General features: G+C 41.7%; 1 protein-coding gene across 1 annotated transcript in view; it reads right to left on the bottom strand.

The window, feature by feature from the left end:
- The window catches only part of LOC125128686 (suppression of tumorigenicity 18 protein-like), a 138,760-nt gene extending 124,771 nt beyond the window's left edge, over window positions 1-13,989 (bottom strand). The window contains exon 1 of the mRNA XM_047782868.1: window positions 13,978-13,989. Coding sequence (XP_047638824.1) covers window positions 13,978-13,989 — 12 coding nt within the window. The remainder of the gene's footprint in view (window positions 1-13,977) is intronic.
- Between the last annotated feature and the right edge of the window lie 238 nt (window positions 13,990-14,227).

The following is a 14,227-nucleotide window of genomic DNA, read 5'->3' as shown; positions in this document are numbered from 1 at the left end:
TCTGGACCAGGAACACAAGTTTGCAAACTGGTTTCTCTGTAATATGGAGAGTTTTAATTCACGAGCAGATGACGTGCCATTCTAATATTAAATGACAGGGTCCTCAAAAATTGAATCCTGACGCGGATATTATGAATCCATCTATTTTAAAAGACCACACTTAGCAATACTTTTGAAAATGTTCTCTACGAGATTGTCAGAGTTTCCCAAACTGTTGACAATCCCCTGAGCTGACAGTTCTTAGAATAAAATATTGAATTTACCTGAATGTCTTGTAACACCACCATTCTCTCTTGAACTAAACGTCCTTTGAGTATGCAGGTCTAAGGCAGACGGACATTTCAGCAAGGCAAATAGGACTTTCTGGCAACTTCCTGTTGCCATATTTCTCTAAAAGGATCCTGCAATGCTATACTGCAATTCTAAATGCATTTTTCAGGGAACACGCCAGACCAGTGCTGCTCAGTGTCAGAGAGATTGGATTCCCACCCCCAAGTCCAGCAAGCAAACAACCACTAATCCTATTCAATATTACAGATTCACAGCAAAGATTTTATTTGCAGATTCAAGAGAAAAGGAACACACAGAAAAACAGGAGCTTTCCTTTCCTTGTTTGCTGGTGTTTGATTGATTGATTTTTAAGATACTGATCAAGGCAACGGTTATCCCACAGATGGTAAATACACACTAGCGGATGGGACAATTTTGTATTGATGAGAATGAACTTCACTGCACGCAGTCATGCCCTGGTTTCCGTTCCCTCTTAAAAGCAGTAGGACTAACTAAAACCAAAGTTCCCTCATGCATCTGAAAGTTTTTCAAACCTGCACACACACCTGCATGGCCGTCCCTTGCAAAAGCCCCCTTTCTCCAGCAGACAGCATAGCTCTCAAATTCAAGTTCACTGGCATTTTGGAGTACACTTTATTTGGAAATTTAAAAACTTTTGTGCAAGGGCAACACCAAACAACAATAACAGCCGCATCAGAGCTTTGATCACTGAAGCCATATTTCCAGAAGAGACAGCAAAATCCCTCCGTTCTGACCTACTTGTCGAGCGTCCGACCTGCATCGCCACGGTTAGGCTAAGATTTGTTCGACTTTCTCCCTGGGGCTTAATTGCCAGACTGACTTACCCGTGCCTCCTAGCCTTTGTTCTCTGCCTCTCACGCTGACATCAGGGAAGCAGTGATGTAGAATAAAGCAGGGTAGGCTGGGGTAGTCCAGGGTTTGTGTCGCTGTGTGGTGTGCGGGGACACTGGGATACTCTAGTGAGCTGCTAAGCTTTTTTTGTAGGCTTTGTGTCATTTACTTAACGACCAATCTCATTAGCTGCCAGGGTACAATGCGCTGATGCATTTTCTATGTACATACTCCACACAGTGACCCTCAAGGTTGCCGAAGGTCTATTTAATCAGTCAAATGCTGAATATATTTGCAGTAAATCACTAAAAAAAAAAAAAAAAAAAAAAAAAAAGGAAAAAAATATGACACTACCGAGGTATCTTTCAGGCTTACCGTTTAAGGGTGGTTACTCGCAGGTAATAAAACACATGGAGATTTAGCCAAAACAAGGGTAAGGGAGGCGGAGAAAAATCATCTAGTTTGCACTGGTGACCTTAATTTTTTTTTTAAACTTTCAGAATCAAAGATATTTTCTCTCAGCAAGGAACCCAGATTTGAAATTTAATTTCTGTGTCAGTGTAATCATATTAGCAAACCCAAAAAGAATTGCTTCCTCTAGCAGTTTCTCCTCCGAAGTCACCCCCACCCCAGTCCCACCCCCTGCCCAGGCAGCCTCGGAACTGGCAAAGTTGCAGTGATGCCCTCTTTCAGTTACAAGGTAAAAACCCTTTTAACTCCTATGAAAAATGAAATGCTGACAGCTCCGTGAATGACGACAGCTGTCCGTAAGTATCAGGGAGAGGTCCATTGTCCGGCTTGTCCCTGGGTAAAATGAATACTTTACAGCAGAGGCTGTTCAGCTTGGCTCAAGAGTATGCGGAGAAGGGGAGGAGGTCGCTGGAGATTTCGCACACTAATTTAATCTGGGAAAAGGACAGGCCCTGCATCTCCCCTGAACAGACTGGCAGCAATCTGGGCCCCCACAGAACTATCTCCTTTTGCCTGTGCTCTATTTATTCCTTATCTCTGTTTACCAACCGCTAGGTCCCTTTCATTCACACCACGAGGCCGTTTTTCCTACTATCAGTCAGCAGCTGACACCGTGGAAGAGCCTCAAAGGCAAAAAAAAAAAAAAAAAAAAGAAAAGAAAAAAAAGAAAGGAAAAAAAAAGAAAAGATCAAAACTAAACCAAAGCTGTATAAACAATGCAACAGTACAAGTAAATGCATAAACCCTGATTCTTAACCCAGCCCACAGGGTGCAAACAGAACCTTTAGAGTAAATCCAACAAACCCACCACAGAGCTATGGCCACAGAGAAAGAAAAGTCAAAGCCATTCATGAAATCAGCATCCGAAAGGAATGGCTAGAATGTACGCTGGTGGAAGCAGTCAGGGGTGTTCTTGTGTCCATCATGATCCACTCACTGGCAACCAGGACATATTTACCTGGCCCAGAAGGTGAGCCCTACACTTCCAGGGGAAAACTCGCTCTCGTGAAAATGCCAGCAGATAAAAAAATCCACCGATACGAGTAGATTCCAAGTTAAAGGGAATTCAACAACACTAACTTTCTCGGTATCTCATCATGTTGGTTACATTTAAACAATTCCAGACACTGGGCTTCAACCCTCTATTTTTGTGCAAAGATATTAAAAAGTCCTGGGCCATCCAGCCAAATGAATCTTTTCCCCATGTTCTATGTCAAAGTGATCAAGACGGCTTCAAGCACAACTTTTTATCTTTTGAAGTACTCCAGAACACGTGAGTGGAACAAGCTGGGATAACTGGCTCGAAGTGTCGCAAGAGGAAAAAGCAAAACAAGAGTTATTTTGAACCTTGCAACTTTGGAGTAAATACGAACTTGGAATCTCAAGCACACTTTGCTGCCATTATCCTGAGTAGTAAAAAAGTTTGAATATTTCAACAAATGGGATGGCACCACTTAAGAGAAGTAGTTATTGAAGCGATTCGGAATGTATATGATTCAGAGTATGGGTATGTATACATTGTAAGCCTACAGACACACACGGTTGCCATGGACACATATGCAAAATGGGAACACGTAAAATTTCTAATGCCCACAGTTCCCTAGATTAAAAACTGAGACTTACTTTGAATTTCCCTGAGTTTTTTTTTTTTTTAATCACGGAAGTGATTAGAAATGATTGGTTATTGTCGTAAAAATCAACACCGTATTGACTCAATCACTAAGACCTTTACCAAAAAAGGGAAGACAAAATGTAGCTCATTATCTAGGATGATCAATTGGGCTAGATTTCAGTTTGTGTTTTCACCTATATGCATTATGAGCAATGAAGTCTTTACTACTTTGGATCCTTTTTTCCAAATGAATTAATGAATTAAATTTATCCTTTCACCAGCTGCTAGGCAGCAGATGGAATCATTTCTGAAGCCTTGTTGAATTCAATCCATAAAACTCATTTCCTAGGATTAGCAGTCCAAAGTTTCTTTTAATGTTTATATACCGCTTGGGATTTTGAATTTCATGATGTTAAACTTTCAATTTAACTATTCTTTTTGCATTTCATATCAAACAATTATGATCTTTTGGATTTCTATAGCAGACATGGCAGGTCACATAAGGACAAGAATTAATTTCAAGAGCAATAAAGTCATACAAGTCACATTTTTTGATGTTTGTTCGCATTGCCCTACTACCATGGAGACTATTTGCACTGTGCTTTTATATTAATGTCAACTTAAAGAAGCACACATTTAATAGCTTGTGATTTTTGTTTATTTGCTCATACATACTTTAAAGCTGCAACCAGAAACATTCATTAACATCATGGAAGTTTAGTTTTGCAATTGAGTTATGAGTAAGATTGTTACATTATCTGCAAATAACTAGTGTGTATACCAAGTTAATTTATCTAATAAGAATTTAATCCTGACCTTTAAAAATGGTAATAAAGCCAATTACACAGAGAATGCAGATATGCATTTTATAACAGCTAACTTTTTAAAGAACATGCTACCACGGACAGCTCCTAGCATAGCTACCCTAGTTAATTTGTGCTTATAATGTCTAAGTCAGGAAGAATCAGGAAACTTTAAATCTTACTGATTGATGTTAGAGCTGAATAGAAATGGCCACTCTTAAAAAAAAAAAAAAAAGAGCTCCTCGAATCATAACTAAATTAGAATCTCCATAAAAGTTCCCATGTACTTTGAAAGGTTTTAAATACAACTACCTTTTATGCTCTCTAAGGTACAGTATATCCAAATTTAAAATATAAAAGCTTTTAAGCCTAAAATGATGCTGCTTCCATAACATAAATACAACTAAAAAAGAGTGAATCACTCTTATGTGCTACAGTGATTTCCGCTAATTTGGCACAAGAAATCTATATTAATCTAATATTGGAGTAAGCCAAGAAGGCCACAATAATCACCACTGAGTAACTGAATATTCAGAATAAGGAGAAAAGAGATCACTGGTAATCTTAGGTTACAAGCATAAAAGTAAGATAATATGCAGATGACATTTGCAAGGGAAAAAAAAAGTTAGGGAAAGTCTAATTTCAGTTTTATTTTGGACTGTGAATCTCATCATTCCCTGGGCCTTATTTATTTTTTCCCTAACATAAAGATAGTATATGTAATTATATCCAAGATTTCGTCATCAATTTTCCCTCTTGAGTTTGTGGGATTTTGCAGTGCTATTTTTGGCACAAGATAAGAGTCGGTAGAACTTTTCTGACAATAATTCACTTTCTTTAAAAAAAAAAAATTGGAGAAGTTATTTTACATACATTGCCTATTAGCTGCTTTGTTCTTTGAAACTGAAAAAAGCTCACTACAACCCTTTAGGAGACTTCTATTATTTCTACAATGTATCAAAACATGTTTAATAAATGCCTTGTTAGGATGAAAGGCATATGAGGCAAAGCACTGTTTATCAAGGTATTTGAAATTTTTCTCTATCCTTCAGTAACATTTCATTGAGCTCATCTTTCAGCAAAATTTGGTTCAAGGCTAGTATTAAGTCCTTCTCCTTCTTCAGCCTTTTCTAATATTATTCTTTAACTTTCTGAAGAGTCTCTTGACATCCACATTTATCAAAAAATGAAACATATCATTTTTTAAGGAGACTGCTCTTATTCAATTCTTTAAATATTTAAAGACAAGCTTATAAATACCATACTTATCATTTCAAAGATCTTTGGGACTTCCCACAAACTCTTTCCCCTACCTAGAGCCACGACCAGAATTTTGACTTTCCAAAAAGAATATATGAAATATCTTTTCAATGTTGGTTATTTGTTTCTAAAAATAACCTATATTGTTGCATTGACAACCCCCACTCCCTCCAGAAAAGATTTCCTGGATCCTAGTGAGATGTCAGATTTGGGATCTCACTGGCAATTTCTGTGATCTCAGAAATTATTTCCACTTTACTTTGTCTCAGAGAAAAAAGTATACAAAGTATCACTGCATTTTCTGTGTTGCAAATTTGCACATTTCAAAAATGTATATGAACAAAGGCGTTACTGATGCAGTATAAATGCAATTGCACCAAGACATTTTATTCTGAATCCTTCTCAACCAAGATACAGTAACCCTTTTAACAAAAATTTAAAAACAGACACAGACACAGCATTGAAAATAACAACCAAGTATAAACACAGCAGAAACCAGAAGCAGAAGTTCAAAACAAACATCAGAAAAACCATCTACAGACTTCGAAACTTCAACCTTTACTGGTGTCATTTCCACCCCCCGCCCCCGAAACAGCATCAACTATGACTACTTGAGACACAAAAACTCAGTAAAATTCTGAGTGACTTAAACATCCGTGCGAGCAGTACGCGGTTCCAAAGTTTTGAACTTACTTTTCTGTTTGTTTCCCAAACTTATATTTCTCTCCTCCCTTGTGTGCTGAACGGAAACACTAAAGCTGTTTCTTTGAAAGGTGGTTCCCATGATGTGACATCCAGCGCCTTTGCCTTCGCAGAGATAAGCACCTGCGTTTGTGTCCCCTCTCTACGTCACACCTCCCTATTCAGACCTTCTCAATATGATTCACATTTGCACATCAACAGCCTCATGCGCATACACAGATTTTTTTTCGGCTCTGGGCCCAAAACTTTCACTTTAATTTTCATCACATGATTGCTGTGGCATATGTCCTTCCAAACCTCCCATATATCAGTCATCATGCAAATGAGATGGAATATCACTCCTCGGCAGCAGATGGCCAGGGATGATAACAATGGCTCAACAGAGGAGATTCAATGTCCCTGACTTTATCGCCACGGCAACAACAACCTAAAATATATGTAATGGAAGTGGTGCTTATTAATTTTGCAGGCTCGAGTGTTCTGATTTTGTGAGTGAATGGGCTGAGTTAAAAAGGGGGCTGTGTCCCCCTGCCTCCAGAAGACTATCTATAAAAGCCAGGGACCTGGAAATGATTTTCAGTGACTAAGAAGGCAACAGCCTAGCAATTATTTGAGTAATTAGGTGTAATTCTTCCCTGTGGGCCTTGGACCCTCCTGTGCTTGCTCCACAGAAGCTCACGAATTAGACGGGCACAGACACTGAAAGGAGAGTGCCTCAAGATACAGCGGGAGAGCTCGCAGGAGGCCTGTCACTGGCCTCCACCAGGCTTGGTAAACACAAGCCCCAAGCTATAAGTAAACAGAGGCCCCACTCCACAAACACAGAGCAATTAAAATGACAAAGGCGACCACACTTCTGGGTGGAGCTCAGGGAAGCTGCCCTGGGCTCTCCAGCACAGTCCAGCCCCCCTGCTTCTCCCCTTCCTGCCTTCGCTCCCCCTGCAGGAAGCGCCCAGCTCGCCTGGGAAGCTTTGCTCCTTTCCTCCCTGACACCGGCGACACTTGATCCGCTCCTCACTCCTGACAGCGGTAAAGAAATGAAATCGTGGAAAAAGCCATCAACCCCTCCACATGGGCGGCGAGCCCTTTTACGTTTGAAAGGGACGACCACCAAACCGCCCAAACAAGTGGGAGCTTTTCGGACACATGTCAGGACCCAAAGTAAGAGGAAAAATCCTGCCTCCCAATATGTGCCTGGAAACTGTTTTTAAAACAGTCCCTGCAGCATTTTCATACCAACCGATAACACAATGAAGATTTAACTTTTCATTTGTTTGTTTGCAGGGCTGACCCACCTATCGACATTTTTAAAAGTTTGAGTCTATTTATTTTTCAGTAGCATCTTCTATGAGCAAACTAGACTCTGTGTCCCTAATAAGACAGACAGAAAGAAAAGACATTAATGAGAATGTATTGTCTTAGAAGAGGATAACTATAAAATGGTTTAAAAAGAATTAAAACCTCACATCCTTTCAACATTCAACAAACCTCACAGGCACTGTGCTAGGCTCTCTACACAGATGAGGAATCGAAGTCAAGGATCTTAGGCGTCTCCTCCATCAGGACCTAAATGAATTGTATGAGACCCTTTTCCCCAGGGCCTGGAACCCTACCCCTTCCCCTGACCCCGCCTCCCTTCCAAGGGACCTGCGCCCAAGGCCCAGGACAGGTCTGCCAGCCTCCAGGTCCCTATTAGCCCAAACAAGGAAGCCCACCACCCCCACCGGCCTGATACAACAGTAAATGCTTTACCACCTGACTTTAAAAATAATTCCGTTTCAAACCTGACTAGTATCCCTGAGGATGTGGGATTGATCCCCAGCCCCCCTCAGTGGGTTGAGGGTCCCGCGTTGCCGTGAGCTGTGGTGTAGGTCACAGTCTTGGCTCGGATCTGGCGTTGCTGTGGCTCTGGCGTCGGCCAGCAGCTACAGCTCTGATTGGACCCCTAGCCTGGGAACCTCCATATGTTGTGAGTGGCCCTAAAAAAAAAAGTTCCGTTTCCTGTGTGTGTCGGGGGGCGGTATATACGCTTAGACTCGCCGTCCTTCCCGTCACGTGGGCTACCATTCACTCATGTTTGGCAATACATTTGTTACTGCAAATAATCTGTCTGCCGAGGCAAAACTGTATTGTGCTCTTTCAAGGTAACGCTGCAACGCAAGGACACACGCGGAGGCAGTGATGTCCACCCTGAAAAATCCCCGCCTGGCAGTGCGCGGTATTCGAACCTGCTCTTTGCAATGAACCCTTGTCCTGAGCTAAGAGGCTTGGTGAACCCACACGAGATGCAAGTGTTGTAGCATGTGCAGTGTAGTAACCACCTGGCTTTCTAGCTGACAGACCAGGCACTTGACCAATTTCGATGACTAGTGGACGTCACTGCCGCCGAAATAAACCATCATCTACTATTGAAAATTTGTAAAAGAACGGCTTTATTTAAATACAAATGAGACACCAGATTAGTCACCCATTTAAAGCATACAATTTGATGGTGTTAAGCATATCCACAGTCGTGCAACCGTTGCCACAATCTTAGAGCATTTTATCACCCCCAAAAGAAATGCCACAGCTATTAGCAGTCACTAGCCATTCAGCCTTTGCCTGCTTCCCCCCACCCCACCCCGCACCCCCCGATGAAGGCCAGCTCCCTCCTTCAGGCCCAGGTAACCACTAATCTAGGTTCCCTAGCTGCAGCTTTTCCTATTTTGGACCTTTCATAGTAACTGTACAATACCTCGTCCTTTGTCACTGGCTTCCTTCACTTAGCATCTTTTCAAAGTTCATCGTGTTGCACCAGTACATTTCTGGTAATTACTGGGTGATATTTTGGTTGGATTATCTTATCGCACTTTCTTTATTCCTCCACCAGCTGGTGGGCCCCCTAGGAATAGCACTGCTATAAACACTTATATACAAGTTTTTGTGTGGAGGTATGTTTTCATTTCACTGGTGTATATGACTCTTAGCAGAATTGCTGGGTCATTTAGTTTAACGGTTTGAGGACCTTCTGAAGTGTTTTCCAAAGCAGCCACATCATTTTAGACTGCCATCAGCAGTACATGAAGGTTCTAATGTCTCCACATCTTCACCAACGCTTGTTATTATCTTTTTTTTTTTTTTTAATATCATGGCTATCCTGGGGCATTTGAGTGCTATCTGGTGGTTTTGATTTGCATTTCCATAATGACTAATGGTATTGAGAATCTTTTCATGTGCTTATTGGTTCTTTGAGTATATATTATGGAGAACTGTCTGTTCAGATCTTTTGCCCATTTTTAAATTGGGTTGCTTATCTTTTTATTATCAAGTCGTAGGAATTCTTTATATATGAATTCTGGATACAGTCCCTTATCAGAAATATAATTTGCTAAACTTTTCTCCTATTGTATGGGTTGCCTTTTTACTTTCTTAATTTTGTCCTTTAAAACACAAAGGTTTTTAATTTTGATGAAGCCAAATTTACCTATGTTTCTTTGATTGCTTTTGCTTTCATGTCATATCTAAGAAATTATTGTCAAATTCAAGGTCAGAAAGGTTACATCTATGTTCTCTTCTAAGAGTTTTATACTTTTAGCCCTTCTGTAGGTCTTTTATTCATTTGGAGTTAATTTTTGTGCATGGTGGGAAGTAGGGATCCAGCTGCCTTCTTATGCCTGTGAATGTCTAGCTGTCCAAGCAACTCTGTTGAAAATATTCTTTCTCTATTGACTCATCTTGGTACCCTGGTCGACATCAATGTACCAAAGAGGTGGGCACTTATTTCTAGATCCTCCATTCTATTCTATTGATCCATATGGCTTTCTTTTTGCCAGTGCCACACTATCTTGATCACAGAAGCTTTGAAAAAGTGAGAGTTTTTTCCTCTTTCTTTTTATAGCCATACCTGTGACATATGGAAGTTCCCAGGCTAGAGGTTGAATCAGAGCTGAAGCTGCAACCTACACCACAGCCACAGCAACTCTGGATCCTTAACCCACTGAGCGAGGCCAGGGATCAAACCCACATCCTCATGGATACAAGTTGGGTTCTTAACCCAATGAGCCACAACGGGAACTCCTGAATTGAGCTTTGAAATTGGGATGTGTGAGTTCTGCAACTTTGTTCTTCATCAAGACTATTTTGGCTGTTACAGATCCCCTTGCATTCCCATATGAAATTTAGGATCAACTTGTCAATTTCTGCAAACAAGCCAGCTGGGATGTTGACGGGGAGTGTGCTGGGTCTGTAGATCACTTTCGTTAGTATTGCCATCGTAGCAATATTGAAACATCTAATCCGTGAACATGACTTTTCATTTATTTAGTCCTTCTTTAATTTCTTTAAATGTTTTATAATGTTCAAAGTTTTATACTTCTCTTGTTAAAATCATTCCTAAGTATATACTTCATTCTTTTTGATACTATTGAAGGTAACATTATCTTCTTGCTTTCATATTTTGTTTGTTTATTGCTACTGTGTAGAAATACAATTGAATTTTATAACTTGAAACCTTAGAGAACTTGTTATTAGCTCTAGTTGTTTTTTTTTAGAGGATTCCTTGGTATTTTCTATATACAGCATCATGTCATCCACAAAGTAGCTTTACTACTTCCTTTCAACATAAATGACTTTTATTTCATTTTCTTGCCTGTCCTGGATAGAGCCTTCAGGATAGAACAAAAGTGGAAAGAACAGACACCTTTGTTTTGTTCCTGATCTTAGAAGGTAAGAATCCAGCCTTTCACCCTTAAGCATGATGTGAGCTAATTTGGGAATTTTTAAAGCTCAATTTAAAAATATTTTTAAATGGGAGTTCCCGTTGTGGCACAGCGGAAACGAATCCAACCAGGAGCCATGAGGTTGCGAGTTTAATCCCTGGCCTTGCTCGGTGGGTTAAGGATCTGGTAGTGCCCTGAGCTGTGGTGTAGGTCACAGATGTGGCTTGGATCTAGTGTTGCTGTGGCTGTGGGGTAGGCCGGCAGCCATAGCTCTGATTAGACCCCTAGCCTGGAAACCTCCATATGCCGTGAGAGCGGCCCTCAAAAGACAAAAGAAAAAAAATATTTTAAATGTAAAAGCTAACTTCTACCTGGTAGAGTAAAATTCCATACACTGGTATAACCCCTGGAGAGAAAAAAAGGAAATCCTCTACAATTTGGGGAGTACCTGGTCTGGCATTTGTCATGGTGCTGGCCCTACTGCCCCTCAGGTGGAGGTGTGGCTCCACTGGTCTGACCCAGAGGCTTCTACTCTCCGGTTGCTGACTGGTGGCTTTGAGCCTCCCCAAGGAAGTCAGTCACAACCTGTCAGAGCCACATGCAAGGTGGCCCTTGAGGTGTTTCCTAGGGTCTGGTACTAAAGGTCAGCTGGACCCCAAGTTGAGTGACATTGAAGAGGCCAAACTATAGGTCCTTCCAGGTCCTCCCCTTTCATGCCAACATTTGTGAGCTCGCTCTGTCAGCATCAGGTGCAGGGACCTCAATTCCACCTGCTGCCTGGGATTGAACCCAACAGTCTCAGTCATGACGATGTTGCCATCCAGTTCACATTTTCCATTTTTAATCTCTACAGATGGACTCCAAGTATTTCCTATACCTCTTGCAAAAACGAACATATTTGTAGCCAATAAAATGGAGCAAATTGAATCAAATATTGGAAAATTAAATGACATTTTGATTATAAATGAAAGATAAGATACCCCCAAAGGGATAAATTGGGAATTTGGTATTAACAGATACACACCACTATATATAAAACAGAAAAACAACAAGGACCTCTTGTATAGCACAGGGAACTAAATTCAATATCTTGTAATGAACTATAATAGAAAAGAATCTGAAAAAGAACAGATATATAAATATATGTATATATACATATATGACCGAATCTTTACTGTACATCTGAAACTAACACATTGTAAATCAACTACATTTCAATTTTAAAAATTTAAGACAATTTTTTAAAGATAACCCCTATGCACCTATGTATTAGCTCAAATGATCCCTATAATGAGGATGGTTTGATCAACAGTAATGGTAGCTAACTCTTGACTTAGTGCTCATCTCATGGCAGGCACTTCTCTACATGTTTTTATGGGCTGATTTGGAAGCTGAAGCAGTACAACCTCAAAATTTCCTAAGTAGGCACTGCTGGTACAGTTGCTGACTCAGGACAAGCACAGGTGTTCTGCCTCCTGGCTCCCACTCTCAACCATCAGGCAGCTCTGCCGGCTTCACTCTTGTCTACACTTCATATCAGATCAGAGAAAACCACCACGGATCTGATGGGGAAACTCCAGTGAGTTTCTTTTCCTTTCATCTTTTGGCATTTTTATTAGAAATTAATACCAGCGTAAAAGCTTTTCTAATGGCCCATCTTCTGAACTTTGACAAAGCTCTTATCGTCCAGGAAAATGAGTATCTTTTTCATGCAAAACTGATGGAATCGATAAGAAATTTTAAAGCTCTTTCTTCTGTCGTGTGATGCTTTTCATCAGAAATCACATGAACACGAAAACAGAGTGAGGAGTGAGATCTCTGCTAAGAATCGCAGTACCTATATATGTACCTAGATCTAAGCCCGAGATCTCAGCCCACACCTAGTCTGTATTCATTTCTGTGATCATATCTGCATCTATGTTTGCAATACGGCATTGATGTTGGATAGATACAGTTCTGCATCATCACCAGGGAGCTGAGTTGCATTTGGTGCTTGCTGGGCAGCTCACTCCCTCTATCTGCCTTGCAGTGTAAAATCCATGTGAAGATTTCTTTACATACTCAACACATGTGGTGCCCTGTTGGCCTTGGCTCATAGACTTAGGAGATCTGAACAGAGTCACCGTGGTGACCTGCCATCCCTCCGTGCTCTGGCTGGTTCTGGACTGGGTTCCTGCAGTGGGAAGTCCAGCTCGGTACATGCCCTGGGCACACGCAAATCCTTCCAGGTGTGCAGGTCCTTACTCTCATGTTTCTGCATAACCCAGCCCCCTAAACACACACACACACATGCAGGCACTCACACGCATCCACATAGCAGTTGTTCTATTTAGATGGATTTGGGCTTAATGAGCATCTCAGCTCAGACTGCTCTAACCAAATGCCACAGATCGGGCAGCCTAAACAGCAGACATGCACTTCCCACAGTTCTGGAGGCTAGACATCCAAGATCAAGGTGGTTCAGTTCCTGGTAGAAACCCTCCTATGGGCTTGCAGGTCGCTGTGCCCTCACATGAGAGGGAGCACTGGTCTCTTCTCCTTATGAAGGCACGAAGCCCCCAGGGGACCCCATCCACAGACCTCACCTCCCAAAGGCCCCACCTCCAAATACCATCACACTGGGCACTGAGGTTTCAATATACTAATTTAAGGAAGGCAGAAAACATTCAGTCCACACTGCTGGCTCACTCCCTCTTCACAGAAAGGAAAATCAGGTCCATTCTGATTCCACTTAGGAAAAATCCTGCATGTCCCAGACTCCCTGGTCCCCTTGTCGCTGTGATTTGATGCAATGACCAAAAAGTCTCAAACAAAGGATTCTCCACGGTTTCCATGACTAACATAAGTGTCTTCATGACTGCAAAGTTGGCATTTGAAACAACAAGACAGGGCGGAAGAGGGAGGATGGTTTCAGAATGGCCCAAGCAAGCAAACAAGCCTGGGGGCTAACATGCAGTATGTATGTCCTGGATGGTGACGCCTGGATGGCAGGTGATGCCGGCACGATGCTCTGGGTGCCCATTGCTGCCAGTGACTTTTAAAGAGGTGAGAAAACACACCTAAATCATTCATTTTCAGATACTTAAAAAGTTGAACATGTTTCCAGAGATGGCACAATATTTTTCTTACACTTTGCTGAACGGCCGGTATGACCAGAGACTATTCTGGACCCTATCGTGATGTGACCCAGGGCTATCTCGATTTGGGGGGCCTCCTGGGGTCCAGCGCTCACCCGTGGTCGACAGCACAGCTACGGGCCCTCAGCATTCAGGGCACCCATCATTCTCACCTTCTGTTCCATGTTGGAACAGTTGGTTAAACCCCACACAGTCTTTGTCAGTCTGAGCCAGAAGTTCAGATTTTAACATTCTGGTCCTACCGAGTCACTGGCTGGCCCCCTACTGCCCAGTCTCCATGCTCGGTACGACACCACACCCACATTTCACACAGGACCCCCAGGATCCAAGGCCTCTACCATCCCCAGAACCACCCAGCCCTTCATAAACTCCTCTAATTGTCCTTCTCTGACTCTGCTTCCA

The sequence above is a fragment of the Phacochoerus africanus genome, chromosome 6 (genome assembly GCF_016906955.1).
Source record: "Phacochoerus africanus isolate WHEZ1 chromosome 6, ROS_Pafr_v1, whole genome shotgun sequence".
In the NCBI taxonomy this organism is placed as follows: Eukaryota; Metazoa; Chordata; class Mammalia; order Artiodactyla; family Suidae; genus Phacochoerus; species Phacochoerus africanus.
This window is presented reverse-complemented; position numbering and strand designations above follow the sequence as displayed.